Source organism: Anguilla rostrata, chromosome 6, assembly GCF_018555375.3.
Source record: "Anguilla rostrata isolate EN2019 chromosome 6, ASM1855537v3, whole genome shotgun sequence".
Classification (NCBI taxonomy): Eukaryota; Metazoa; Chordata; class Actinopteri; order Anguilliformes; family Anguillidae; genus Anguilla; species Anguilla rostrata.
The window spans coordinates 17,624,264-17,649,455 of record NC_057938.1 but is presented as its reverse complement, the minus strand read 5'-3'; the positions used below and the strand labels follow the sequence as shown (position 1 = coordinate 17,649,455).

Here is a 25,192-nt window from a genome sequence, read left to right as displayed (position 1 = left end):
AAACCAAAAGAATATTTTTTCTCACTTCCTCACTTCAGTGTCCACTGCCTTTATTGAATGATCTTTGGGAAAGCGAGGCAGTGTGCCAAAATGTTGTAAAAATAAATTTTCTCGATATTTGGAATGTTTCTCTTGGCCTTGTATGTGAGTGGGGGGGGGGCGGGGTGACTGGACTTTCTCGTAAAAAAAAAAAAAAAGAAAAAAAGGAGGAGGCTTTACGGCATCTTGGCATTGAAGGCAAGCTACCATGTCATGAAACACCTTCGTCACTCTTTATATAGGCTTGTATTACTTCACCGTATACCAGATGTGGAGACAGACTTACAGCAAGCCATTTCCAATGCCAGGTTTCAATGGCTGACTCAGCAAAGTCTTTGAGGAAACAGACAACGGCAAATACGTAAAAATCGTGGTGATGGTTATTGCACAAAGTACAAGTAACAATAAAATATTGCCCCAAAAGGACAACGTGAAAAGAAGAATCGTCCTGAGGAAAGAAAGCAAGGATAATAACTTTGGGAGCAGACGTGCGCAGAATTTATAGGATAGAGGATCAAAGGAAGGTTGCTCGAGAGCACTTTCGACTACATAAAGATGGACAATCCAGCTGTTGCATGGCACAGAAACTGAAAGATTTTAGGCATCATGCAGGGCGGACACCTCAATGCAGATAACATAGTATCAGGAATTCAGCCACAACAACCCACCAGATCCAGAAGGCCATAAACTTATTTTATCACACCCTAGTGTACCTCAACATTCCATTTAAAAAACCTCTTCACTCATTCAGCTATGGTGCCATCTTTGTGACTATATCGCATTCCCAACTCTTCAAAAAGAATGTCATATTCCAGTATGAATACTGAAATAGCATCTTGAGTCACCATTTCTCTCTCACTTACTGTATAGACAGAGCCTGTCAAGCCTATCAAAATGAACTTTTTTCCAAAATTCCTATACTTTTTTTTTCCAAAAAACAATGGTGTCCACTTCCCAAACATGTTCCACATACATATACATGTCATATGACCAAATAGCTCAGTCATTTAAGGGTCATTTACGTGTAAAGGTTATGTGCAAAGACCTAAGGAGGTTGGGGGTCTTTCACTTCTATATCTACAAACAAACCGCTGGGTAGATAACACAAACACATTGCATCTGTGGCTACATGACTAGAGTGGAAATCCTCCTGATTGGCTGAACACTGAAGCTCACATGTACCAGCCACAGTCACTACTTGCATTTCTTTGTTCCTCTTTGGCAAAACTAGGAATGCATTTTTAACAGCTTAACAACTACTTCATAAACTAATGCAAACTTACATTTAAAAAAAACTTATAAAAAAGTTAATATGGTTCAAATAACTTTCAGAAATGAATGCTTCTCCTAACAAAATGAGTAAAACAAAGTAGGCTTAAGTACAATTGAAAGGGGATTTGTGGTGCTTCCCATGAATTTTCATGAGTGCATTTTTCTCCCATTCTTAATATTTTCCGATGCTTGTGCTTGACTTCTTTTGTTTGACTCTTGCTCCATTACAAAATATTGGAAACCCATAACAAACAAAAGAATGCTCGGATTATTCCGGAAGAATTTCGCAGTTCTGTCTGTACGCGACTTAAGAAAGCGGCTGCTGGCGGAGACAGCGATCGGGCCTGTGCCGGCACGCTCGGCCGAGCCTCGCGCGCGGCGACTCACCTGGGAGATGTATCCCGGGGGCACGTGGATCGGCGGAATGGAGCCGTTGGGTGACATCATCGGGACCTCGGCGGGGCCTGTGGGAAGAAAGCGGCCGATTGTTAGAGCGGCTAAACTCGGTCCCGTCCCCTCAACCTCCACCCAAAATAACCGCACATGGTCTACGGTTGAGGTGAAGACTGGTCCGTTGGCTGCAACAGCCCCCGAAGCAGAGGGCACTGGATTCAAGGGAAGAGCCTTGCTAGCTAGCGCTAGACTCTCAGCGACTTGAGGGAAGCTCTACGCAGCATGGGCTAGCTCCCTGTGGAGATCTGGCAAAAGTCTGCTGCCCCAAATCTGCAGTTTGGTCAGGAAGGACACCTCATACACTCCTCCATTCCCTTCCTGAGTCGGGTTCTCTGGATAAAAGTGACTATAGTGGTGGAGGAGTAGCATTACTGGAAGGTTTCAGTTTCAAATCCTAGGTAGGGCACTGCTGTTGTAAGGTGACAACAAGGCAGCCGAAATGCAAACAGTCAAAATGCAGGTCAACCATAATGATTTTGTTGACATTGTGGGATGGGACCATGGGAAAATAAAAATCTGGAGGTGATGACGATAACATGGGGGGGGGGGGGCGCTCTTCAGGGCTCTGTTGCCACCGCTGGCCCCATGACCTACTTATGGAGCCATCACACATTTTTTCCATCAACTGCCCTGTTCACCTATGGAGGTGAAACGAGAAACGTAAAGGCAAGAAAGGGCACTTTTATACAGGGAAGCACTTCCTTGTTTTTTAGGCATGCTTTCAGTTGTGCACACAGAAGCCAACACACAGAAGGCAGTGGGGGCTTGGTTGGGCACATGGCACAAAAAACCAAAGTAAAAACGAAATAAAATAAATAAATCAATAAAACCAACAGATATACCAGTGATCTGAGTAGTACCACTGACCACTGCCAAGAGGCAAAGTACCAGTTTTCATTTATTATTTGTTCATTTATTGTTGCAAGAGCAAGCCACGATCCAAACTGCTAATGTAAGATGGGTGTGACGGCATGTTCATAAAGAAGGAAAGTGGAGTGAACATGGCTGGGTATGGCATCATTTGTGTGAAAACTTCACCAGATTTCTTCACAAATAACCAGCTGGGTAAACGCAAAACACTAAAAACAAAAGGTCTGCAAGTTGGCCAGGATCAGGGTGCGTGGTGCGTACATGCATAATGCAATCTAAATTAAATAATGCCCTGTTGTATAATGGTGTGCTATTTGCTCTACCTGTATGTCTGAACAAACACTGGGATCTACCAGGTGAAAGTATCCAAGTGCCCTGTAGATGAAATAATATTCTTAATAAAGAGCAATTTGAGCCATTCCTGGTTTTACCAGGCTAGCCTAGAAGTGTCAGGCATTTGCTTCTAAGGGCACCGACTAACCACTAAATCCTGGACTGGCTCAAACAGCAATGGAATGGGAATGTCATTTCCGACCCTGAATCAGAGGTTCATACGTGAACCTTTTCCGGGCATTTCCGAGTTCAAAGTCCGTATCGCCATACTTCCACAGCCCGGAATCACACAGCCACGGGCAAAACCAACATTCGAGGTCCAGCGGATGTCGGGAGGTCCGGACGCAAGTCAGGCAGGTCGGAAAATATCCGGGCCCCCTCCGCGCGATCAAGGCGCAGGCTTTCCTCGGGCGTTCCCCGCGCCGCGAGGCGGCGATCCCGCGCCGCGGCGGCTAATGGGTTCGCCATGCGGGTCCTCTGTTTACCTGCAGCAAATCATGCCTTTTCCGCTGGCAACCAGAGCGCCGCAGTTCCCTGTAGCCCCATCCCAGTGTTTAATGTAAATACGGTAAGAGGCTTTGCGTGTGTGTGTGTGTGTGTGCTTTTCGCCTCTGGTTTTCCACTCTCTCTTTTCCTCCATTTGACTCCGCTCGCCTCCTTCGCTCCAGCCGGGAGGAGGAACCTCCAGACGCGCGCCTGGCCGCTGCCGCCGCGGAGGCGTGGACTCGGACGCGGACGCGAGGGCGGCCTCGCCTCAAGGCCAGCCGGTTTCCTCGTCACGTCAGGGCGGCGTTTACCGTAAGCGGCCCGCTTGTCTGGCTCAGACCTCCCGCGCTCACCACCTGTGCCACCGATAGCCAAACGAGTGCCCTCACAATTCCTTTCAAGGTCTCGTTTCCCCGAAAAGGAAGGAGCCATAAAAGCCGTACAGTAGGCTGTATGTAGGGAATTTTACATTGCAGGCCATAAACGAAGCCATAAAAAATGACCGCAACGACCCCGAAATTGAACGCTCCCCCAGTACTTGCACTTTCAACCCCAATCAAAACCTCAAACCATTTTGAGCAGAATTTTGACTGAGATGCAAAAAAAAAATGTATTCCCAAGGGAATATTTCACAGAAAACATGGACAAAATCTGGCAACAAAACCTTTAGGCACTATCAAAAGTACCTGTCGTGTCTTTCATTTTATTATTCTACACTTAAATTGTAATCGTTAACAAAATCTAAAAAATTATAAGAATGATTATAAAATGACAGTCGTTCATCAATTTTGAGACTGAACCCAAAAGGGTTACAGACAGCTCTGGTCTGGCTTCCGGCAGTTTCCGCAACCGAAGCCTTGGTCTGAAACGGCTCTGCTGGAGAAGGGAAAACAGACCGGACACCCACATTCTCGCCCCCTTTTTTTTTTGTTTGTCAAAAAAATCAGATAATGCAGAAAGGTTCTGTTAACTTTTCCATTCCGGTCCGACCTTTACCGAGGCTCGCGTCCGAGCTGCTAAAGACATTTGACGTCCCCGGAGAGCTGTCCAGTCAAGTTTCGGTTAACTACACCGTTATAAATCAACGTGATCGCCATAATGAATTTTACAGTTAATGCTTCATTTCAAAGGCACAACCTCCTCTCAATAACAACTATGTCATATCCTGAGGCCGCATACCAGACCTGCCAGGGGCCCTGCATGCTCACTCAAGGATACACGGCGGAATAATTAAGAGCGTTTAACAGATTTGTCTCTCATCACCCAAGTAAATGAGGCGGAATTCTGACGGGGAAGAATACGCGTCCACAAGCGAGTCGCAGGCTGCACTTTTCAAAAATAACCGTGTAAAAGTTGGAAGATAGCCAAAACTGAAATTTTAAAAAAAATAAAAATTGTAAAAAACAACGGAAAATAAATTCGACATAAACACCAACCAACAGACACGACCTATTACCTTACAGTGACTGGGGCTAACGCTGTCACAAAAACAACTCTCCTGGGATTCGTTGCTCATATAGCAACTCTCTGAATCAGCAGAGTGTCACAGACCAGAACGCGGCGCATACGCTGAAGTTCTCCAGCGTGGAAACGGCTCGGCGGCGAGGGAACACGGCGTGCTCGCGTCCTCCATCTCAGCCTGTTCCGATACGCGGAAGCGCGCACGGTCTCAGCCAACCGCAAGTCAGAACGGCAGAAACCGAAGCTACCCCCCGGGGACCTCTGCCCACATTTTGGGAAAGCACGACGCGATCCCGGATCCCAACCTGCGCGGCACATCGCGGTGAAGAGCTAAAAACACCACAGTCTACACCCCCCCCGCCCCCCCCAAGCCTCCCGCCTCCCCATCTCTGCGTCTCGGGGAATCGCTTCTTCGCGTAAACAGGAAACCTGGCGCTGGCTGCCGACGGACGGCCAAGCCGGAGGCGCTATTTTTCCACTTTTTTTTTTTGCATTTGGCTGGAGGAGCGGCGGGAGTGGATTTGGATGAGGCCCGCGCTTCTTTTTCGCCGAGGGATCCCCGCCTCGCCCCCTCCGCCCGACAGCGGGGCCGGAAGAGGACCACGGCGGGAACGACACCTCCGGAAATACACCAGCCCTTCCGGGAGAGTGCTGCAGTTACCACGCCCCAAAAAACATGACCCAAGTCTTTCGTTTCTTTCACGACAGTCCAGCCAACCGGTACGACCGCCGCCGGTCACCAGGCTGGGCTTCAGGATCACCTGAAGCAGCCACTTTGACATAAGACACAGAGGAAGGCTTTACAGTAATCATTACTTTTGCACTCAACTATGTAACTGAATACAAAAGAAAACTTAACGTTCAACTTAATTGCCGTAGCCTCTCGCCAACACTTAAGGATTTCAAACTAGCACAGGGCAGTGTGGCAAAATAGCTTTCATTTCAAAGTGAATTTCAGCACGTCCCCAAAAAAAAGGCAGACGTTCCAGTCAATGAGTTTGGGGTTAGCGTTCAGAGAACCGGCAGTATTTACCTAAGGTTACGTAAATGCTGTTGAAATGTCTGGGCCAGATACTGAGGGGCGCTAGCTCACGAGGGAGTATGAGTGAGTGCAAGTATGCAGCCTTGAGTAAAAATACTTTTTTCGGTGTCTAAAACTTAATGTAGGCCCCACACAGTTCTCTGGCTAGCAACCCAGGAGATTTCCGGAAATTTCAGACACCTCAGATTCATTGCAGCTCGCACGGAGACACCGTGTTCTCCTCACAGTCAAGTTAGTCAGCGCGTCATTACTTAAAACAACATAAATTGTGATTTTATTGAAACGGTTTGTCTCCCTTTTTTCACTTGCCTGAGAAAACTGCGACTGAACCAAGGGGTAAAATTCAGCGAGTGTCGACCCGAGCTATCAACACCCTGCCGACATTTCCTCGATTTGCCCCGAGCAATTAAAGAATGATTAATCGCGGTGGCGCTCGTGCCGGGGTGAGGGGGAGTGCAGACCTTGGCGTGCCACAATCCCCATTTGCGACTCTAGTGGGCGTAAATATATACGAACCGCGTGCAACATCTCTCCCCTGAGGACATCCGCTAGACCCGGTCGAACGAACCGGTCGGTCAGACAGCAAAGGCAGGCGCACTCGCGACACCGGGTGAAGTCTGAGCCCGTGGGTGGGTGTGTGGGTGTGTGTGTGTGTGTGTGTGGGTGGACGGCGCGTGTGCGCTTAGCATTTCCAACGGAGTGAGGCAAGAAAATAAAGGTCGAAAATACACTGGAAGAAAAAAGAAATGTACACACTTGATGCAGCGTAATGATGGCTGGGTTTGCTGTAATTATAAAGCTTAAGAGAGAAAGAAAAAAAAGTGTTGGCTGGTGTGAGGAATGCTAACCTCCACTTGGGTGGGGTGAAGGCATGAGGGGCCTTCCGTTTAACGGGATCAGAGAAGAGTTTAAACGAGGACTTAGGCAGAGCAGCGAGCTGAGATTTTAAATGTGAAATCGGCAGTCAAGGGCACAATTAGATGCTAGAGAAGTGATTATGTTTTCGGGGCGATGGCGGAGGGTTCAGAGATGAGGGCCACCGAATTGCAGTCTCGTTGGGCAACACGCTGATTGCGTTCTGACTCAGATCTTAAACCAGAATCTGCCATTTCCAGCGAGAGGGAAGAGAATCAGCACCATGTGTGCGCACATCTTGAACCAATAAATACATGATATAATTTCTGCGCAGGGCACTATCCCTTTATTAAAGAACTTGGACAAAACCGGGTGGAAAAAGCAAAATGGTGCTGAGCGAAGCCTTTTCCTGGAGACTTGGGTGCTCCGAGGTTCTAAAAAAAAATACTTTCGGTAGCGCCGGAACGTGGAAACAGTTCTGGTGATCTGGCGGTGGTCAACTGCGCGGCAGCTCCTCGGCAAACCGACAGCAAACTCCGCCTACAGCTGGAGGAGGGGCGTCGCCGCTCTTACCGATGGCAGAGCGGTCGGGCCGCAGGGCAGACGCGGGACCTCCGGCTGGAGGTCTCGCCGTTTTCCGTGCAGCTTATGTAAACGTCACCGCTGTGATCAGATCACATCACGTTAACATATCTCATCTCGAAACCAGAATGGACTCATTCATCGGTATTTGCCCTGCGAGGTCATGTACGGGGGACTTCGCATACACCGTCTAGCCTCGTTTATCAGGGCCGTAACCTCGCTGAATTATGAGCTTATCCACGCTGACACTGATGTAGAGTGTGTGTTCAATAAGCCAGCAGTCAGTTCTGTCTGTGCTGGCAAAAGCGCTCGACGATGATATAAGAACAGAGGGCTGTTTCAGTCTGAACCCGGCTAGGCCTGATAGGCAGGCACAAGGTCTCTTTTGAGAACCACTGAAAGGAAGGAGAGGGTCGTGTCCACATCGAGCGCTTTCTTCTTTCCAAGGCCGCGGCACTGGGGCTCACAACAGACACGCACACGCACGCGCGTCTGCCGCGAAGCTGCAGTCGTGGAAGTTTCAGGAAACAACTTGGCTCGAGCGTCAATTCCAGACAGATTCGCCACCCCATTCCTCCAGCGAGTCGGAATAACTTGAAGATATGATCTGTCTTGTTGGAGAGACTCCAAAAAAACAATGTCTTGTTTCAGGAAAATTTACTAGCAGAATTTCTGCAGAAAAGAGAAACAGTCCTTCAAAGTTCACCGCGAGACCAAAGCTTGCACTTTAACGACACAACAACTGATTAATGCCGTAATGTTTGCCAAAAGCAAGGTAAAATCAAATGGAAATTTCTCAGTCATACTTCAGTTTAACAAAAATGGAACGGCCTCCAAGTCAGTGTTCCAGCACTAGAGAACAATTACGACCACCATAACATGCCCAAAAAGCTCGCAATTTTAACAATGGAAAACATGACCTCTATTTCAACATTGGTTCCAATGTTACCTTTTTTAAAAACGACATACCAGGGGAGACAGGACACTTGAATTTAGCCGAAGGGCAGAATGCAGAAGTAGTGTTGAAAGGTTGAGCAGTGGAAAGGTTGGGAAGGAGTTGGAGATGGGGGGGCGGGGGTGAGGTAAATTTAAAGGGACAAGAGCAGAGGGGAAAACAACCCAAAAAGATTTTAAATTCCTGAGGGTTTTCCAAAGGGTCAAATGGGACGGATGTCTAAATCTTCAAAGGAATGTGCTGTCCCCGATCGTGTTGGTCTGCAAGACCTATAAATCTGTCGCTCTCGTTTCATCTGGCAGGTTTTTACAAAGGTACGCCATTGAGGCAAGGGAAACCCCCCAGCCCACCTAAAGCCCCTTCAATATGAAGCCTTCTCCTCCTAGACACCCTTTTTTGGAATGAGGGACCTGGGGGGAGGGGGGAGGCGGGTTTAGGGAGGGGGGTTTGGGTGACACGCATCCAGGGAGACTTGAGAGGGCACTGGCCGACAGGACTGTTGTCTTTTCAGCCTTAGCACCCCTCCCCCCCCCTCCTTCACCCCCTCCTCCCCACGCCAGCACAAGGCCCCATTCAAAACCTTGTCCAGCAGCTCCCAGCACAGAGACAGCAATATGCTCACAGTTGGCAAACAGACGTCTGTTTGGACAGTCTAAGCAGCCCTCTGCTCGGCAAACATCAGCATTCCTCATACTCCGCGGTGAGGGGGGAACGGACGGCCTGTTCCCGCACCGGGCCTCAGAGGCCCGATGGGTCTGGGGCCCCCCAAAAAACAAGACGCCCTTTGTCTCCCCGCCCCCCCGGCCGCCAGCTCCAGGAGGGCGGCCCGGCTATAGGCTTTCACAGGACATGAAAAAAATTAGCGAAGAACCCTATGCCGAACAACGCAATCGCTAACCTGCTGAAATGCGGCGCGCACAACATTTGGTGCAGTGCGTTTCCCTCAGACAGAGCCTTGGATTTGTTTTTCTTTTTTTTTTTGGCCAAAAATGGTCTTGGAAAATGGACGCCGTTGAATTTCGTCTCACGGGAAAGTCCTGAGAGGTGGCGGGGGGAGGCACCGGTGGGGGGGGGGGTTAGGGCTCTGCTGAGGCTCCAGGAATGGTTCTTTCTGTGTGGAGCTCTAAACGTGATTGACGCTCCGACGGGGAAGCAGAGGAGACCCTCAGAAATATGCACACAGAGGGACCAGGTAAACCCATCCTTCACCGTGCTTCAAAGAGCCTGCTTTCCATTTTACAAATGACGGTGAAGAACATTCTGGAAAAGAGGAAAGTACCCTGCTCACAAACTGCGTCGCTGCACCTCGCAGACAAAACGGCACTTCAAAGGCAAGCGTTTTTTTTTTACAGAACAGGTGTTACACAATGAAAAAAGCGCGTTCTTGTTTTATTTCAGCGCCCAGGGAATGCTGTCGTTAGAGATGGCCGACTCCCTCCTGAGGAAGGTCATCGTTGCGGTTTTGTCCCGTGACAGTAACGTTCATCTGAAGGACCCCGCGGCACTGGCCGCACGCCCACACGGGTCAACAGCACTGCGGCCTTCCTCTTTCTCCGAGACCGGTCTCACATCCAGACCACAGGGGCCCAGGCTGGGGTCCCATCACAGAGGAACATGGGAATCTCTAATAAAAGTCGCATCTCAATCGCACACTAATAACATGATGGTGACAATGAGACACCCCCCCCCCTTTCCCCAAAACCCCCCCCCCCCCACCTTCTCCAAACGAGCACTTATGCAGCTGCACTGGAAAGTCATCCCATAGGACAGCACACTCCTGCCATACCTTTCCAACAATTTATTGGACTTTTTAAGAACTTTCAAGGAATGAGCTTTCAGGAGATGAGGTTAGGGGATCTGCTAAGGGAAGGTTCTGCCCACAGCGGAAGATGGCCTCTCTGAGGTATCTACTGAGTGATCTCAGGCAATGCTGCGCAAACCATTCTTCCAATCCAAGTTAACAACATTCTCAACGAGTCATACGTTAACATAAGACGTGGAAAAACAGTCCACGAAAAACGAAATCGGAAACTATTACAATAATCGCCACCAAGACAATAGGCATCAACAATAAATCATTACGGGAAGATAGTTTTAGTTTCTGCTGTTGTCACAAACATGAGCATCTGTTAGCGCACACTGGAAAACAACAGCGAAAATAAGGAATTAACACGCAGGCGTGTTCGTGAAACAAAGAAATTCTGGGCTGCACAGTATTCTTTTCAAGGTGACACCCTCAAATGGGACTGTACTCTTTTGTGACTGGCCATTATGGTTTTGGGAAAGCTGGGCCGTATCGTATATGGGTAGCCAACCCTGCTAAGTTAGGCAGAAGGGTCAGGACAGGGCGTTCTTTGCTTGTGCAGTCACACTCAATGACAGAAAATCGTCTTTCACAGCCTTTGACTCAACAAACCGAAGGACAGCGCGGACAGCAACGGGTGCGAGGCTGCGCTGCCGCAGCTCACATATTCAGACTGGAGCGTCACGAACAAGCATTTAAACGCCGCTTTGTGTTCTCCGTCCGTTAGCACCGAACAACGACGGCAAAAAATGTTTTCCAGAGACGCTAACTGGCACGGCGGTTCTACGCCACCTGCATACGGCCCACCGCGTCCAGGTGCCAAGAGCGGACGTCTCCAGGAGCCGGGGGCGTTTGAACCGCGCGTGCCGGGGCGAACAGCGAAAGCCCGACCGCTGACAGGCACCTTTTAAAAATGATCGCGAGGCAATTTCGTGAGTTTACAGGGCCGTAAAAGCGAATGCCTTCCCCATTAGACCGCCATTCTTTTATGAAGTCGTTAAGCGGGCCTTTCGCGTGGCCTGGAGCGGACCGGGCTGACTCTCGTTGTGAAGCAACTGCCGAAAATACCAAGTCCCGTCTGCTCGGTGTAGCTCTTCCGTGTGCCGCAAGGAGCGACAAGCTAATCCGGGCTTGTTTTCCACAGCTGTGTGCTGTTGTTCCCTGTCACTTAAACTGGAAAATTGTCAAGGATGAGTGCATATTCAGACCAGTGCTACCGTAGTGCCATCACACTCCTATCAAGACAATCTGTTGCTTGTATGAGTGTATACAGGTATGCGTGTGTGCATGTGTGATTGTGTGTCTCAGAGAGAGAATAAAATCTGTTGAGGTATGTGTGTGTGTGTGTGTGTGTGTGTGTGTGTGTGTGTGACAGCAAGGGTGGGGAATGGCTTGTGGGAGACGAGAAGAGAGAGAGAGAGAGAGAGAAAATAACATCTGTTTGTGATTGCATGTTCTGTCGGTGTCCCTGCTTTGAGTGCGATTGGTCTCCATCGCTTTCACGCACTGTGAAACCCCGTCAGAATTCACACTGGAGAACAGGACGCTGCTTATTGGACTACGTGACCGATCAGAAGCGGGCCGACGGGGAGGGCACGCGTTCGCGTGGCACGGAAACCGCCTGCGATGCTCAGCGGGCCCCGCAAGAACCACACCGCTCAGACGCAACATAATCACCTCGACTCAGACGGGTTTCTGAGAGAAAGTCTGAGTGAAGTCTGAGAGAAAATGCTAGTGCTTGAAGTGTAATAATCATGTCCCAGTCAGCACTGAATTCATTCTCTCTGGACCACATATACTGTACAGTGTTGATTTAAAAAAAATCTTTAATAACAGTAATGCAAGTGTGTAAACCAAGCCTGTAAGAAGAGAAAGAATGCTAACTACAAAAGACCAGCATAAACGCCCATGACCAATTTTCCAGTTTAATGTGCCCCCCACACACATCTACTGCTTCACAAACCTACCGTCAGGGTTAGGAATTGCAAGCTGAAGGCTGCAGGCGTTGAATGCTGCACCACTAACCTGTCCCTCTGTGTGTGTGTGTGTGTGTGTAAGAAATATAGCACAAATGCAGACTCACAGGAAGCGTGCCTGTATGTATGTCAAACACATCTTACAAATGATAGACCTCTAGTCTGACTATAGAGAGCATGGAGAGGAGACAGAATACCTCAGATGCTGGCATCACAGTAGATGCCTCCCGTCATGTTTCTTGTGGCGGGACAGGAAGGAAGCGACAGGAAGCGAGCGAGCCGTGCGTTATCTGTCCGATCTCGCTGCGCGAGTCATGGCATGTTAACCGCAGAGAGCAGCATAGAGAGCGTCACAGCTGAACGTTTAAATTCCACAATGGCTGGTTCGTGCCGACAAAAGGACTCAGACAAACAGACCAGACGTTTAAACCTGATAATAACAGACTGACTTATTTATGAACAAAGCTTACATCTATTTTCCGCACGTACCTTGGGCACATCTTGTCCTTAAGGCTGGCAGGAGCCGAAGCTATAAGTCAACAAAGACCTTTTAATCTCGGAAAAAATATGACCTCTGTCGAAACGCCAACGCATCACCCATCTACCGCCTGCCGCCAGCCCAGCCCTTATTACTGGCTGCGTGCTTCTGAGAGAAATGTCCTCAAGTGGACACGATCTGCACTGGCCTTGTGCTTGTGCTACTGTATGAAATATGGCTATTATTTGGCGTATTCATTGCGGACATCCTGCTCCCTTTTCAAACACAGCTCAGCACAATGGAAGGCACTGAAGCGTATTTTTACGATACAGAATGATTATGAGCCGTGAGGCAAACACACAAGGCTCACGTTTCAATAGGAGGGGATGTGATAACTGTGAGATAATGAGTCCGCAATCGTCTATTCATCTAGCAGCACAGTAAGAGATGTGAACTGGGGTCCCGATGACTGGACAGATCTTCACGCTGCTTCTGTATCCGTGACTAAAAAAGGCAGCCATTTTGGATCAAATGCGCAAAAAAGCTACGCTCATCTAAATCAAAGATGTAAAAAGCAGCTTGTAATTAAACTACCAGCTGGGACCAAGACAGCATAGGCCTAGCCTGCATCCAGTAGGGTGACTGGCAGCAGCACAAAACATTATCATATTCATCGTACATATTAACCATGATGCATATGAATATTAATATAAATACGATTAACACAATGAAGGCTCTCAAACCCAAATCACCTTGCATAACGTTTGAAGCAGTGAGAAGTATAACAACAAACGTTAAATCCTGTTGGTCTCCAAAGCCGAACTTTAGACACAGGGGCGAAGAGAGCCCTTATATGACATCAGGTCTCCTCCGCAATTGGGCTGCTTTGCACTCTGAGGGGTTGTTATGGTGACCGCCACGAGATATAAAGACTGCAGACCATTACACCGTACAGAGGGAACCCGAGGGAGGGGTACGCAGAATGGAAAATTACGGCATCATGGGAGTGTGAGGCATTCTTACACTGCATGCTGAGCGGTTAACGTAGCAGTTATCTATGTTTACGATGGTTAAACACTGCAAGCTGTCTCATGAATTTGAACCTGTTTCTTACGCGATGGGGTTACACAGGTGTTATGGGTACAGGATCTCTCACGGAGCGATGAACTACAGTCTTGTACAGGATCTCACACAGAGGGATGGGCTACAGTCTTGCACAGGATCTCACACAGAGGGATGGGCTACAGTCTTGTACAGGATCTCACACAGAGAAATGAACTACAGTCTTGTACAGGATCTCACACAGAGAAAAGCTGCTGCACAGATCACACGAGGGACTACAGTCTTGTACAGGATCTCACACAGAGAAATGAACTACAGTCTTGCACAGGATCTCACACAGAGAAATGAGCTACGTCTGTACAGACTCACACGAGGGATGGGTACGTCTTGACAGGATCTCACACAGAGGGATGGGCTACAGTCTTGCACAGGATCTCACACAGAGGGATGGGCTACAGTCTTGCACAGGATCTCACACAGAGAAATGAGCTACAGTCTTGCACAGGATCTCACACAGAGGGATGGGCTACAGTCTTGTACAGGATCTCACACAGAGGGATGGGCTACAGTCTTGTACAGGATCTCACAGAGAGGGATGGGCTACAGTCTTGCACAGGATCTCACAGAGAGAAATGAGCTACAGTCTTGCACAGGATCTCACACAGAGGGATGGGCTACAGTCTTGCACAGGATCTCACACAGAGGGATGAGCTACAGTCCGGGTGAGGCAGAGTCTGAGCTGAAGCGCTACACACAAGCGTTGCATGCATTTAACGCCGTAGCCAAGCTGTCCGGTCCAACAGAGAGCTACCGTTCAAACCGCAATTTGACGGTTCCCGACCCAGTCTGACTGCCGGCCCACCTTGGCTGGAGAGGTGCTGCGTCGAGCACGCGCGCGGTAAGACGGGAATATCCGCGAGGCCGCGCCGCCGAGGGATGATGCAATGTTTCATCAGACGCGTCAGCGGCAGCTGGGAAGGGGCCCTGAGGCGTAAGCAAATTCCGGCTCTGTGATCCTGCGACCTGTTCCTTCATCGTCACCGCTTTACGCAACCCGTGTTTAACCAGGAAGGTCAGCACGGAACTCCATTCTCCTTATGCCAACTTGGGAGGGACAAGGCAGACAGGAGGCAATGCGTGCGATTCTGGAGTCCGCCAACTGCGCGGGGAAGACAATTTGGTGGCCGGACTGTGAATTTAATCTCTAACCAAACCCATCTCCACTTAGCTTTTGCAGGAGAATGCTATAGAGGGCAATACATAGCTCCAGCTGCATTGTTAGCATGTTAGCACTGTCCGAGCGGTAATAAAAGCAGACTTATTTCGCATAAAACTTTTCCAAATAAATCTTTGGAAAAGCCCCTGTGGGCTCATCGACTGGGCCTCATAAGAACTGCCCTCGATAAGCAAGAAAATACACTGCGGCTTTCCTGACAGAATCCTATAGAGCCTGTCAAGCTTTCCTCCCAAGTGAAATTGCTGTTTCTGCAGAAGCCTAAATAGAAAAGGCAAACAAATTAACTCTGTAAAGTACGAGGGGGAGATTCTATGGGAATCGTGTGCCTGGACTGCGAATCATGAACTCTACCGTGCCATTCAAATTCAGTATTTCTTCCAGTCTTTATTTCGATGACTGACTCTGGGTTACCCCTGACAGGCCCTCAGTCAATGGCAGGTAAATGGGTAGCGCTCGTTTCATTTGCCTCAGCACTCAAAGTGCGCTTCATGTAAATCCCCGGTAAATCTACCCTTGTATAAATTCACTGAATCCAGCTGCAGAAAGCTCGTGAGAGCTCAGCTACCTCGCAGAGTCGGTAAAAGCGTTCCGGCCGACGGCTGCGTCATTACGTCAGAATTTCAGTCAGCTGTCCTGTAAACCAGCTGTACGGATTCAGACAGGGTCGTCAATTAAGGAGAACAAAAGTTCACCAGCAAATTCCAAATGAAATACAGCTGGTGCTTTTTTAACACGCCACCATATATCTACAAGAGAACCATACTCTACGATTCAGGGCTTTTCTATGGAAAACGATCAACAGTTAGCTTTAAAGCCATCATTTGACATGTAAATCTAAGGAGTGAAGCGGGGTGGGTTGTGGGTAACAGGCCAAGTGTCTTTCCTAGGAAAAGACTTCAGTTAGCAGAGTTGCTTCACTGAGCAATAGGGGCTCTTCTGCTTGATCAAATCCCTGCGGTCCCACCTACTCCAGCTAAACAGCTCAGCTACTGGCCTGCAGATAAATTCAGAAGTTTCAACTGACACCTTAAGGATATAGTGTCCACAGACCTACATTTCTGAACAAGAGTTTCAAATTGGGCAAATAGTAAAATATCTGCCAATAAAAAGATATTTACCCTCCAAAACCAAATTATTCGTTATTATTTTTCTTGTTTCATCACCACACCAACTCAAGAAAGGCCTTCACGAAACCTGTGAGAAAAACATCACAGGCTCACTTCGTCCCAATGCCCAATTCACCAAGGAAAAAAACCAAATGCTCCCATCTGAACTGTGATGGATGGTCACACATGGAAAACCAATCCAGTAAGATGCCGGAAGCGCCACCTGGCCAGTAAATTTTCAAGCCATTCCCCAATTAAGGATATTACGTTGGCGCTGGAGGCTCAGACAAATTACAGACAAATTACACCAGCGGAGGAAACCATCGCGGTGCGGCGCGGTAGGGAGGCCGTTCCATCCGGCGAGCCTCATTGGTGTTCGTCAGCTTAGTGTCAGCTTTCCACTGGCCCTCCCTCTTTCCAGATGTATCTTGTTCCCTGTTCCACATGTGTCTTGTTCCCTATGACCGTAATGACAGAACCAGGAGCGGAGGCAATGGAGAGCAGGTGGCGGAGGCCGCCCTTCCTGGGGCTCCATTTGGCGTGTCACTACTCTCTCCTTTAACTCCACTAAGTCTCTACCCCAATAACACTGCCCTACTCTACCGACTACGCCACATACAGAACAGCCCGCAGACACTTCGATTTTTCTAAGGAAATACCTTGCAATCTGCCGACAACCTCCCCTGTAGTCTTCTCTCCTCGCCTTGATAAATCACCATAATACGTCCGCCTCAGGGATGACTTCCCTTCTACTCCGGTCTCTGTTTGATTCACACGTGCACACTAAATTACCGCGATATGACCTGCGTGTTCCTCACATATGTAAATATTTCATACGAGCGGTACGTGCACTTCGGGAGTGGGTGTCGTTGGCCTGAGCTTGAAGCATACAGACCGTAAATCAACGCCACCGCCACCCACCCCCGTAGCTCCACGCACCCCACCCAATGCAGACCACCCAGTGTGAGGTCACAAGGTCACATGCCCTCTTCCATAGAGCTGGCTCCCGTAGGTGCGCATCAGCTAAGCGTAGCGCATTCGGGGGGGCCGTGGGGGCTTCCTGGCGTTGTGGTTGATGTCAGTGCTGATGTCAGGAAGCGGGGCGTCCGTTGAAGGCCACCCTCGACCGCACTGTACCCCACGCATCTGTTTTTATAATTCTGAGATGTCAATCTGAATGACATTAAAAACACAAACTGTTCAGGTTAGAGGCCCCCAGTCTGCAGTTAAATGGAAAGTGGAAACAATATGGTAACTATTTAAGCATGATTTGGATGATATTACGTTCCATTTTAAGATTTCCACAGAATAAATAAAGACTCCTCTGCCTGCTCCTCCCCCACATCTCCAATCACTCTGTGAGAAGAAGAAACCATCGCATCAGCATTTTAATTGGCTTTTTGGTCTTGTGTGGGGGGACAGTTCCTGTTCTTTTCCTCTTGGTATGCATGCAAGAGCAGCTGGTCCATCAAAATCATGACCGCAGATACACGTACAACGAAAACGAAAAACGTTTGCAGTACCTAAAATGCAAATATAACCGCTCTAAATTCTCAAAATCGAAATCTCTATTCTAAATTTATTTAACCTCCCGCAGGTGGGAGGATGTTATAAAAAGTTTCAAATATGTACCCATATAGCTTATACTGCATACAAGTTAGTTAATAAATAAATGCAAATGTGTGCACAATATAATAATCATAATCTTCCCATATATTCAAAACATTTCATACACTTAAATGTGTGAAGTGCAGTATGAACCAAGAACGATGATACAAAAAAACAATAATTGTTCATTTATAACACTATTTTGGAATACATTCAGTAAATGCATTTATCATTTACTTAAATGTGTGGACTGTATGTTCACATACACGTATTCTTCATAAAGTTCTGGGACATGTGAGCACAGTGTCCCAGTATCAAAACCAGGTGAGTTCTGATTGGATCGCTGAGACCATCGCCGTGCGGGACCCTGTGGTGCCCATGTGGTCAGCACGCCGCAGAGGAATATTAAACCTCCTGCGACAGCGGCCGTATCGAACAACCCGAGAGACTGCGAAGGCTGACCCAGATGCAGAACAATACCAGAAAGCCTTAACGCCGCGGTCTGTTTTCATTACGGGAGACGCGCTTCTCGGCCAGGGCCGGCTCGCGTCTGGCCAGCCGGCCGGCCCGTCTCGCGCCGGCGTCCTGTCCGTCAGGACCCGCCGATCAAACCTGGGACGGGGGGGATGTCGTGATGACGCCCTGCCACGGGTCCAAATCTGCACGGCTGTGGAGGTGGCGGGGGGGGGGAGGGGGGCGTGGGCATTACCGTCGCCCTGAAAACCTGACCCGCCGCGGCTCTTTTACCAACCACGCCTCGACCCAATTCCTCCCAGCGCCGCAAGAATGGAAGGTTAGCGAACGGCTCACTTCCCCGTCGTATTAATGTCCTATTGTGGCATTATGCTAGCCGGGTTCTGCCGTCATGTTTTCGTCACTGTTCCTCATTCAGCGAGAGAGGGAGGGAGAGAAAGAAGCGCAGAGAGAAAGAGAGCAAGCCGGCGAGGGAGGGGGAGGGGGGGAGACTGAGAACAGAGAGGGGAAAGAGGGACGGGGAAAGAGAGAGAGATACGCGTTGGCTGAGGGAGTGTGTATTTGCAAACACACCGAAATCCGCCTGCACAGGAACTGAGGGAGACGGCACATCTAAAATAGCAGCAATGCAGACAGTCCTAGGGTTGTGTGCCAAATCCTCCACCACACACACACACACTATAGGCAAACACACACACACGCACGCACGCACACACACACCGGCTGATTCACGTCCTGCATTTCCTGGGATGCCGGATGCTGACTGTACCACCCATTATTGGCCAATACGTCCTCAACAGGGAGCCCTCTCAGACCAGGTGGACCAACAGGAACCAAATTCAGAGCGCGCTCTTTCTGGAAGGGGGCGGGGCTGGAAGTGAGTCAAAGAAGCGCAAGGGCCAAGTTCGTAGCAAATGCGGAAGTCCATTTCTCCTGTAGCCCACGTTCGGTGAAGAGGTCAAAGGGCCATAAAAAAAAAATCTAGCCATGCGCTTGAAGTCTCTGAACACATTCTGATGTCAGATTAAATGCCTTCCTATTGCAGCTATGACAGGAACAGACTGCTTTACCTTCTTATGAGAATAGATATAAGCACAGTAACAGAGGGCCAGTCAGAAGTAACACACTGTCCTCTCCTCCTGGATAAGTCACCCACTCCTGGGGGTGGGGGGGGGCTAGTCTGAAAGTAAGGGAGCTGTAGGGAGTCAGAATCATAACACGAGTCGGCTAACGAAACAAGCTTCAAGTGCACAGGGGCAGGTCTGACACCCGAAATAACAGACAAGGTTCAACCTGATGCTGCGCTCCGACAGGAACAGACCCCACAGACCAAAGGCTTCTGCACTTCACACAGGAAACACCCGCTACGTCGCACCGTCACCCACAATGTACTATGAGTCCCACAGACAGTTTTCCCATTTCCCCTTGATGCAACTTCCAGTCTTCCTCTTCAGCTGCTTAGATCACCATTTCCTATTTCTTTTTTTGGTGGAGATCTTTGATGCTAAACACATTCACCCTAGAATTCTGGGTAAAATAGTAACGTCACTATGCTGCAGCTCAGTAGTCTGATAGTTCACCAGAATCGTTTGTAATGCACAACCACATGAGGCCGCACTGCAGAAAATAAGGAGCAACACAAGAGTATTCATTTAAAATGGAACAGGGGAATGGAAAAAAGAACAACAAAGCAAACGAGGAGTTAAAATCAGTCCCTTGGCTGAAAAGGTTTTCTGTGTAGAAAATGATAAGATGGGGGGGGGGGGCGGCGTATTCACAGAGCCATTATCAAACACTCCTTTCAGAGACAGCACCTTCAGAAGGCGACGTGTATGCTATCCAGCAAATCACCGCTCTTCCTTGATAACTGCAGTGTGTGGCTTCAACAAAAATCAGGAAAGGGAGCTGGTGGAGCTAAGAGGGAGTTTGGCAGAGTGGGTGGGGTCCGGGGGGGGGGGGGGGCAATCAGGAAGGGAAAAGTGCTGAAAGCAGAAAGGGAAAACCCAACAGGCTAAACGCCGCAGAGCAGCGAAGGCCTCGGAATGCTGTTGCCGCCGTTACCTAGCGACCGCTCCGACAGTACCCTCGGCCTACTCGTCTGCTCTGACGCCTCCACCCCTTCCCCTCGGTACAATGCTGCCGTCTGTCCGGCGAAGGCGACATTTCCACCTGCGACAGACGGGCCTCTTGTTCTCACAGCGCTCCTGGTGTAAATGACTGGACGCTCACTTCACTCCAGCTCTTTGTCATGAGCGAGTGTAGAGGACAGAGAAAAACAGACAGCGCTCGCTAGAACACTTATGAACTGTCGTCTTACTCCATCACTTGCGTGAAGCTCGATACGCGCAAACGTTTTTGGAGTAAGCTTTCTTTGTGCATATCGCGCTTCACACAAGTTATGGAATACCACAATGGTCTAGAAGTTATCAAGCGAGTACTGCCTGTACTTCTCTACCATTTATATTTTCCGAAATTCAGCACCTAGTTATTATTCATTATTAGTTCGGCACGTTTCATTTTCTATCGATTCTCCAATTTCACAAAGTCCAGGAGGCTTGGAACAGGCATCTGAAAGTATCTGTAAGAAGTCAACTCAACGTTTGGCCAGGAAAACATCTCAGCCTTTTGGTGCGGTGATGGGTGAAGAAATGTGCGCTTGGAACGCCAGTCAGGTTATGTGAGTGTGTGTGTTTTTGAGTGAGGATTGGGAGGGAGGGGGGTGGGGTTGTGAGGCACTTATTAACTAGTGTTTGTAATGCAACTGCCTTACTACCTTAATGGGGTCACTGATTACATTATGTGACCGTCATATTAAAGAGCAATTACACGCAACCCTTGACCAACGGAAAAAAGGACAGATAAGGGCAGTACCACCCACAATGCCATCATCATAGTGACTCATTCCCAGAGTGGCAAAGCCCACCCATCTTCACCAAACGAAAAGTCCACTCTGAGTCTCCCAGAGAGCCTCTGCATAACAGTGGAGTGACGTGGTAAGATTCCCTCAGGCAGCATTCTCCAAACATTCAAACTGAAGGGGAAAGTTCCACGTGGCAGCCGTGACTCTGAAAAGGGTGGAAAAGAAAAAAAAAGAAAAGAAGAGGGGGAAAAAAAAGAAAAAGGCACAGGAGAGCATCGGCGCTAGCGCTGACTTCCAGACCCCGGACTCAGAGAGCCTATTTTTACTGGGCTGACCTATTTCTGAGCTGGACCGTGTCCAGAAATCCACTGCTAACGTAACGTCTAGATGGGTGGCGAGTTAATGCTTTGTTTGTACCCTGGAAAGACCAAGTACACCCTTCCTAAAATGTCCCGTCGGGTGGAAAGGTCATGATTTACTGGCTGTTGGGGCAGCGGGCGTGAGGTTCGAGTCCTGCTATAATCACGCTCATTGCCATTTGTGTCAAAGTGCTTGTTTGCCGGTAATCAAAGAGTTAATTAACATTCAAGACAAAAAAATGAGGAGAGAGAAGTGGGTCAAAGAAATCAAATGATTTGTTACCTTTTTCATAATATTAGTAAAAAACCAGATAACCAATGGGGCAATTAGAATGATCTGAAACTGAAAAATGTTGCTGGCAAAGGATCAAATGCCTGAACTATGCATCGACGTTTAACCACAGTAGGAAGAAAGAACATGGACGTAGCCATAGCACAAACAGCTGTAAAATGTGGTGGGGGTTGGGGGGGGGGGGGTGAGGGGGATGGTATCTCTGCCTGGGCTTGGATGACCGAGGTTCCATCAAGAGAAACTCGAAATGCGTGCAACCCAATAACTCCAAGACAGCTTTGCAAGGACGTAAACCGTGAAAGTAAGCAAGGGCGTCGTTATCTTCACTCTCATAAATGCTTTTACAATTTATAATTCAGTCACTTACCGCATGCTTTTAGCCAAAGTGACTTACAAAGTGCATTTTATACAGTAAAAGAAATTCTGTACTGGTGTCAAGAATGCCTTGGATTCCTGATGATGCTAAAGTGACATAATATTTTTTTTTAGCTAGTTTCTTTAAAATCATACCCTCCTATAAAAGGATTGTGGTTCATTATGTATTACATTTAATGAGACTTGGTTTTTTTTTTTTTTTACTTCTTTGAGCAGTTCAGCATTTAGCCATTTTATTTTAAATTTTATGTTTGTTTTCCAGGTACACTGTGACAGAAAATTGCTGAGTGCCAAGGCGGGCATCCCGCACCAGAACGCTCTGACCCTGCTGTGCCACTGCGGAACACTGCGGCATGTGTGATGTCACCACTGGGGTGGGGGGGCACTGGAGTGGTGAGCAGACATACAGATTTACATTACATCATTATTACATTGCCTTTAGCAGACGCTCTTATGCAGAGCAACTTACACAACTTTTTACATAGGATTTACATTGCATCCGTTTATTCAGCTGGATATATATAGAAGCAATGCAGGTTAAGTACTTTGCTCAAAGGTACAACAGCAGTGTCCTACTCAGGAACCGAACCAATGAACTTTCGGATACAAGCCCAGTTCCTTACCCACTATGCTACACTGCCCCCATGACCATGATGTCCACAACCATAACCCTGACCAAAATCATACTCATAATCCCTATCCCTGGCCATAACCAAGGCCAGGAATAGGGACAAGACTATAAGCCAAAAACAGAAGGCAGCAGTCCAAAAGCACCAGAGCAAAAGAACACAGGAAATGCCACAGAGAGCATCATTCACTTCTCTGGAACCAAGCCTTAACCGACTTAGCATAGACTGGAAAGGAGGAAATCGCATAAGTATGAGATAACTTTGGGAACGTTGCTTTTGACACACGTGCCAGTGCTATCTACAGTGTAAGCACTGCCCACCACCATGTCTGTGCCATCTACAACTTAACCACCGCCCACCACCGTGCCCCAATTCCCAGAATCCTCTGCACAAGCGATCCAGAGGCATGACATTGTTTTTAAGTACACATACGCATTTCGTCTCAGTTTAATAACCCAGATCCTGGTGACTCATTGTTCCCACAGCTCAGAAGCTTACACACACACAGAGTCTGAGAAGTGTCACAGCTGTGAGTGTGTAAACAAGCCAGGCTCGTTAATAACACAGCCGAGCATTTCCTGTCCCTCCCCCTGTCCAATCGCACCTGCCCAATTCCACTTTCGAACTGCGGCCGGGTAACATCGATGTCCCTTCTCAAGCTCCTTATGACCCTGAACCACAAGCACAGCAGAACAGTTCAAAGATGACCTTTCCCAAGAGTCGAGGACACTATGGTCCACTTTCCCAGCAAAACCAGGGTATTTAAGTCTGTGTTAGCGTCCACTTCACAGCTAAGTTCTGCCAGGCAATCTCGTCCACTCGAGTCCTGCTCTCAAAATGCTGTTCCCAGGACAGGCTGAGCAGGAATGATGCCAGAGATGGTAGGGTAACGGCTTTAAGAAAGAGACTCTCAGACACCCCCCACCCCCCAAAAAAAGATGTGGGCGAGACGCTTAGATGTTTCCCAGAGTTTCCTTCCTCTTTGTTATCACTTTCTTTTCTCTTTGCGATGGGTACAAATAAGCCGCTGTTGCGTGGAGAGTGACTCAGAGGGAAGGAATTCCTCCCGTCATTAAGATGTGTGGAGTGACTGTCGGAGAGGGGGTGGGGGGAGCGGGGGGGGGAGCGCCTTGCAAAGCAGTGAACGGGGGACTAGGAAAGGAGAGGAGAGACAGGACATCCAGGGCTATCTTGAGCCTATGGGGATTCGCTCAGGACTGCAAGCTAATCATTTGCCCCTGCATTGCCTTCTGCAAAACAACAACAGCGTCCTCAACATGAACAGAACTTGCGCAGACAGCAGACGCATGCTGCTCTGCCCTCACGCCCCCTGCTCTCGATTGAAACCTTGCGCGGGTTGTTCATTAAGTCTGACACACTTCAATTGGGTGGGACCGAAGCTTCTTTTATAGGCGGCCATAAAGATGGTCAGCAAAGTGTTCGCTGCCAATCCCTTCATCATCTCAAACGCTCCATTACCTAATAAAACATGAAACAAAACAATAGCAAAGGTGCGTCTGTGTTTTGTCAGCATGAAGGCAGTTTATATGGCTAAGTTTGTAATCGGCACAGTCTGGGCCTGCACTCTGGATGTGTAGACCTATCCAACTAAATCTAGGTCAACCAGGTATTCAAATGGAAGCCTCTCTCTCCTTTTTCATGTATGCTATCAATCCCTTTAAACAGGGGGACTGCCAGAACTTGCAGATTCTCCGCAGATTCAATGATTTATATTTGCAGTGGAAGGAAGCAGGAAGTGCCACACAGAGATGGCCACTCCCTTTTACCCTCCTATATTAAACCTTCCAGCAGAAGGAGTGGCCCTGCCCCACTACCCCAAATGTGCTGTACAATCAGACCCTTTCTATCCCAACAATAGGCTATTTTACACTGCTCCATATGTCCTAATGTTCTAGAACATACAGTACCAGAACAGTTGTACTCAATGCCCCCTAAAGCTATGCAAGAGCGAGTAGGACAACACCATGGTGGTTTTCGATTAGGCTATTTGGACTGCACCCCTCTCCTTGCGACACACAGGCCAAAAGTCATCAGGTGAAAAAGATAAAAGAAAGTCTGAAGGAAAAGCATGCTATCCACCTCCATGCGAGCACATTACCCTCAGCACCGATGTGGAGCTGCAAGTGTCGGGGCTGCCAGAGCTGCTGGAATAGCCGCTCAGCCTGGGAGGTGAGGGGGGGGGTGCGGGGGGATGCCACATCAGCTGCTTCCTTCCTGAGCTTTGATCTTCCACCCAATCAGGTGGAGGAGGAAGGAAAGCCTCTCCCTTGGTGTGCTGTCTGTGCAAAACATACCCCGGTTCCTTTCAGCGATGGACCTCTGGGGAGCACAGGGTGGGTGGGTGGGGGCCACACCAGAGCTGGGTGTGAACCTTGCTGAAGTCCTACTGAAGCTCCTAATACACTGTCCAGTGTTTTGCCATCACATACGAATCGCCTTTGCCAAGACTTGACGAAGGAATCTTTACGGTCTGTAGTCTCGAGCGGACAGGTGGTCTAAAACGCATACAGCTGTGCGTCTTAACTGTCCCGGCACATGCCTCTCTGAAACAGCACTGTATTGG

General features: G+C 48.6%; 1 protein-coding gene across 2 annotated transcripts in view; it reads right to left on the bottom strand.

The window, feature by feature from the left end:
- fndc3ba (fibronectin type III domain containing 3Ba) overlaps positions 1-25,192 on the bottom strand; it is a 147,771-nt gene that overhangs the window by 66,132 nt on the left and 56,447 nt on the right. For both annotated transcript variants that reach the window (XM_064338733.1, XM_064338734.1), the window contains exon 4: positions 1,699-1,775. In XM_064338733.1, the coding sequence (XP_064194803.1) occupies positions 1,699-1,775 (77 nt within the window). The remainder of the gene's footprint in view (positions 1-1,698; positions 1,776-25,192) is intronic.